At 45.9% G+C, this 5,400-nt stretch overlaps 1 protein-coding gene across 5 annotated transcripts in view; it reads right to left on the reverse strand.

Annotated features, from left to right (window-relative positions):
• Positions 1–5,026, reverse strand: part of Pilra (paired immunoglobin like type 2 receptor alpha) — a 13,973-nt gene extending 8,947 nt beyond the window's left edge. For 2 of the 5 annotated variants that reach the window (XM_031338408.1, XM_031338405.1), the window contains exons 1-2: positions 4,470–5,020; positions 3,790–4,176 (exon numbers count right to left, since the gene is read on the reverse strand). In XM_031338408.1, coding sequence (XP_031194268.1) covers positions 3,790–4,176; positions 4,470–4,545 — 463 coding nt within the window. In that variant the 5' untranslated portion in view covers positions 4,546–5,020. Of the gene's footprint in view, positions 1–3,789; positions 4,177–4,469 lie in introns of all 5 variants that reach the window. The other 3 variants (XM_031338406.1, XM_031338407.1, XM_031338404.1) reach the window with 3 other exon arrangements.
• Between the last annotated feature and the right edge of the window lie 374 nt (positions 5,027–5,400).

Raw genomic sequence — 5,400 nt, forward strand, 5'->3', positions numbered from 1 at the left:
TCTGTAGACCAGGCTGGCCTTGAACTCAGAAATCCTCCTGTCTCTGCCTCCCAAGTGCTGGGATTAAAAGGCATGTGCTACCACTGCCTGGCTACAAGTGGGTTCTTTTTGGATCAGGGAGGACATGGGTATCTTGTCTTCTATGGGGGATGTGGGATAGGGAACAGCTCGTAGGCACTCACACAGGAAGAAGGGAACAAGGGTGGAGCCTGAGAATCTGGGGAGCAATGACAACTAACTATTTTCTGGTAGGATGTCCTCAGACCCTCATGTCTGTCATCAGTTAAAAAGAGCTTTTTAAGTCACACACATCAAAAACACTCTTTTTCTAAAAACAATTCTCATTAGAGCAGAAGCAGCTGCAAGGTGGGCAACATTGTTCCTAAAGACATGGGTTATTGAACAAAAATAAGTACAGCTCACCTTCCTAGGACTTATTGGTCAGGGAGGCCCCAGAAGCCCTCAATACAACATAGGCTATGGCCATTGCACTCCATTACTCACCATAACTAGATGGTGAGAGCCTATTGCTGAAGACACTCCTCACTTGTGATGTAGATGTGATCAAAATACATGGTTTAAATGTATGGAATATTCAGATAATAAAGTAGCACCAAAATCTTTAAGCTATTTATTTATGCATACAGTGTGTGTGAGTGTACATACACTTCCCTATACACATGCGCGCATAAGCACTCCCTGAGCGCACACACACACAGGGTGGAGGTGTGCACCTGAATATGCATATGGAGGCCAGATGAGGCTTATGGTGTTCTCTTCCCACATTCTCCATCTATTTCTCAGGGTGTGAAATGAGGGCTCAAGTGTCAGCCATGTTGAAAGCCAACAAATGCTAGCAATCCTCCTGTCTCCACCTCCTTGGAACCAACGTTCCAATGTTACAAATTTACAGGCCTGTGCAGGGTCACTGAGCTTCCTACGTGAGTGTCAAGATCTTGAGCATTAGACTTCACAATCACAAAAACAGTGCCCTTAACAACCCTTGACTTTTTCTTTTAAAAGGCAAAGTCTCATGTAGCCTAGACTGGCCTTGAACTTGCTGTGAAGCTAAAGTGACCATGAACTTCTGATCTCTGCCTCTACCTCTGTGGTCCTGGGATTGCAGGTGTGTACCACCCCCCAAAATCATGTATGGTGGTGCACATCTTTAATCCCAGCATTCAAGAGGCAGAGGCAGAGGCAGGCAGAGCTCTGTGAGTTCAAGGCCAATCTAGATTGCATATCAAGTTCTAAGCCAGCTAGGACTATATACTGAGACCCTGTCTCAAAAAAAAATTATTGTTATTGGCATAAATGTATTAATATAAGACAAGGACTTGAACTATGCAATATATGGTTCAGTAGCTTAGAGCACATTCATTTTGTGGTGCTTCCAGCATTTCTGTTCAGTTCCAGAACTTTTCTCAATGAAATATTTCCTTTGTTGCCCTAGTGGATTTTAACAGGGCATGTATTAAAAAAATAATGGGCAGGAATGTTAAGTTAATGAATTAATTAAAAAAAATACTGATGAAAGAACCAGTAGTAGAGGGGCGGTGTAACCCATTGGCAGATTTTGCGTGTGGGGACAAGCAGAAAAAAACCTGGTTTGTCTGACTGAAGCAGAGAGACATGGCTGCCTTACAATGATATACCAGCGCCTAACAGACTATCTCAAAGGCCAGGAGAGAGCATCAAAGAAGGAAGAGGGAGGGGGCTGGGAAGAACGGAAATTTCAGAAAAAGTCATTTAGGGAACTATGTAGAAGGCACAGGAAACACAGATGTATGACTTCCCAGCCAGTTGTGCCTGTGGAGTTTATCCTGAACTCGCACAGGGGTTAAGATGAGACAGTGGTTTGCCAGGGAAGATGGGTGGGTCTGACCTAGAAGGGACAGTCCATTGATCACTGGCACTGCTGAGCATTGGCAACATAACTACTGATAATCAATTGTTATTTGACAATTAATTTATGTTTTATTTTCCATAAATTTATGGTTCATTAAATTTTTGCACACACATATTGTGTATAAGTTCATGTGTGCATGTTCATGTCTGTACGTGTGTGTACCTGTGTATGTGTGTGTGCATATGTTCTGTGTATGTGTGCCTGTGTGTGTGTGTGTATGTGTGTGTGTGTGTATAGGCCAGAGGTCAACCTTGGATGTTCCTTCTTCAGACATCATATAACTTATTTTGTAATGTGTGCATATGTTCTGTGTATGTGTGCCTGTGTGTGTGTGCCTGTGCCTGTGCTTGTGTGTGTATATGTGTGTGTGTGTGTGTGTGTGTGTGTGCATGTGTTTGTGTGTGTGTGTGTATAGGCCAGAGGTCAACCTTCGGTGTTCCTTCTTCAGACATCATATACCTTATTTTGTAACGTGTGCATATGTTCTGTGTATGTGTGCCTGTGTGTGTGTGCCTGTGCATGTGCCTGTGTGTGTGTGTATGTGTGTGTGTGTATGTGTGTATGTGTGTGTGTGTGTGTGTGTGTGTGTGTGTGTATGTATAGGCCAGAGGTCAACCTTGGGTGTTCCTTCTTCAGACATCATATACCTTATTTTGTAAGTCAGGCCATGTGAGTACCTGTAACCCACAATACCATGGGAGATGGAGACAAAGGATCAATGGAGCTTCATAGCTCAGTTTTAGCCCAAAATAGTGAGCTCCAGGTTCAGTGAGAGACCCTGCCTCAAGGGAATATGGTGGGTCTTGCTAGAGGAGGACCCCCAACGTTCATTTCTGGTTGTCACAAACACAAGTGGTGCATATGTACAGTCTCTCTCTCTCTCTCTCTCTCTCTCTCTCTCTCTCTCTCTTTCTCTCTCTCTCTCAGACACACACACACACACACACACACACACACATACTCAGCATGCACACACATGCTTATACTATATATACATGCTCCACAAAATTAAGACAGAAGAGAGGCAAGCAATAGAGTGAACTCAAGCAGAGGCCTTGTGTCTACTGGTTGAGAGAAGCTTGGAGGTAAAGGGTCCCTTTCAAGCCTGTGCATCACCAGCATGACCTTGGGCAGGGGTTGAGCTCTGCTGGCCTCTGTGTCTCTCTCTGTATAATGACAAGATAGTGCCCAGTAGTGGGGACTGACAGAGGCTGGGGTAATGCCCACATAGTGACTATCCTGGGCCTGTGTGTATTCTGTGTGAATGCAGTTACAGCTGCAGTGGGGCAGATGAAGTAAACAGAAAACTTGATCATGGTAAGACCATGAGGATCCATGTGAGAAAGATGGGGCTTGAGGAGGAAGGAGGGAGAAGAGAGAAATGAGGAGAAGAAAAAAAGAAGCTGAGGGAGAGGTAGGGGATGTGTCTTAGAGACTGGTGAAGTAGGGAGAGCCAGAGACACACCAGGACAAGAAGCTACCTACTGTGGAAGCCACGAGATATGGTGTAAGTCTTCAATCTAACCAATACCTTGACACAGGACCAAGGGAAGATACCCATGGACTTCTGGCAATGAGGGTGGGGGTGGGCAGGGTGGAAGGTAGTGCAACTTTGGAGAAAGGAGCAGGAAACTGGCTACCCGGGAAGAGCTGAGACCAGGAGTAGGATGATGGGATCTGAGGGTACAAAGAGGAACCAGCTCAGAGAAACCTGTTAAAGTTTGCAGATGATTATGGAGAAGAGAAAAGGCAAAGTTGGCAGAGCTCTAGGGAAGGGAGAGAACACATGAGAAAAATCTGCAGGAAGGATCAGAAGTCTAATGACATCTACGGCATAAGGAAACCAGAGGCCACCAGAGCCAGGGATGGGATGGACTCACCATGGTTCATGATGAGTTTGGTCCCAGGAATATTCTGCCACACCTTCATTCCTTCTGTTGTTTGTAGAAAAACTCGGCAGAAGTATGTTTCTTGGTCAGTCTTCTTCAAGTTCAGGATTTTGAGGACTCCGGTTGTCTGACCCTGTGTCCAGTTCAGGGTGAGCCGGTTCTTGAAATGCTTATGTATGAAAGGTCTGGTGGAATTGTAGATGTATTCCCCATGGAATTGCTTCCATCTCCAGGATATACTCATTTTTGGATCTGTGGCCAACTCCCAGGGGTAGTAGAAGAAGAAGGGGATCTCAATGGAGCAGCCCTGGACTCCAGAGAGGTGAGCTGGTTGGTTGACTCCATAGCCATTTGCTCTGTTGTATCCTGCAGAGTTCCCTGGGAAGGATGGGGAGAATCTGAAGCAGGAATGGAAAGGACAACCCAGAGCATCCCAAGCCTTCATGCACAGGCAGTGATGGGACACAGGGGAAGACTGTCCCTATGGCAGTGGTGGGACAACAAAGAGAGTGAAGGGTTGGAATAGGCCCCCTCTGAGGGATGAGCTCTCTTGGGGCATAGAGGCCTGGCTGGCTCCTCTACAGACACCTGTCCACTTGACAGCCATTCTTCTGAGCTTCACTGTCCCCTTCTGTGGTTAAGTTCCTGTTGGTGAGTTCCCCACCACTCACCAGTTTGCAGACATGCTGCTGACAGCAGTTGAAGCAGGGTCAGAATCCCTCCAGGAAGTGAGATCAGCAGAGCCATCAGGAAGGGGAAGACCCCCTGTCCAGGGACACTGGGGTGCTCAGGAGTCCGGAGAGAATCAGGGTAAAGTAACACACATTCTCATACCTTCTCATGTGGAGGATTGAGTCGGGGCAGGACCTCTCCATCTCCACCTCTTTGTGGCCAGCAACTTCCTTTATTGATCTGGCTTCCTCTTTTCCCATGTTGCAGAAGATCTGCCCTTGTGGTCACTGACAACATAACTGGGCCCTTGTGCCCAGGCCTCATTGTTGGCTGGGAGACATGGCGTAGACCTTGGCATGGCTGGTTCTCTTCTCTTCTACCTTGTCTGTCTGCCTTGTCTATTCCTTTCCATTTCCTAAGTGGCTTGTGTTCTCTCTGTACCCTTTCTTCTATATTCCCTCTATTCCTTCCCTCCCCCTCCTCAATCTCTTTCTTATTATGTCTCCAACCATGCTGGTCGTTGAGTCTCTCTCTAAATATCTCACATAATGAAGTTGTCAGTCTCTAAATCAGTTCAGACACAATGAGGAAGGTGGTGATGAGGAAACACATTCAGTTTCTGGCCCTAGCACAGTGACTCCCCCTCCCCCTTACCTTGCTCCTTCTTCCCTTTCCCTGCCCTCTTCTGCTCTTTGGCATTTTCTTGTCTTTTATGGACACTTCACAGTGCCGAGGCAGAACCAAGACCTGGTGGACTCATTCTACCTTGGCCTTTTCCCTGTGGCATAGTCTTCAACTTCCTTGGGCAAAAGGAGAGTGACTCTAAATGTAATCAAGTTTTTTTTAAGCTTTTATTGCATTATGATGAGAAAAGTTACATGATTTCAATTTATCTGAATTTGTTAACATTTAAAAACATATTATAAGTAA

The sequence above is a fragment of the Mastomys coucha genome, unplaced genomic scaffold (genome assembly GCF_008632895.1).
Source record: "Mastomys coucha isolate ucsf_1 unplaced genomic scaffold, UCSF_Mcou_1 pScaffold22, whole genome shotgun sequence".
Taxonomy (NCBI): Eukaryota; Metazoa; Chordata; class Mammalia; order Rodentia; family Muridae; genus Mastomys; species Mastomys coucha.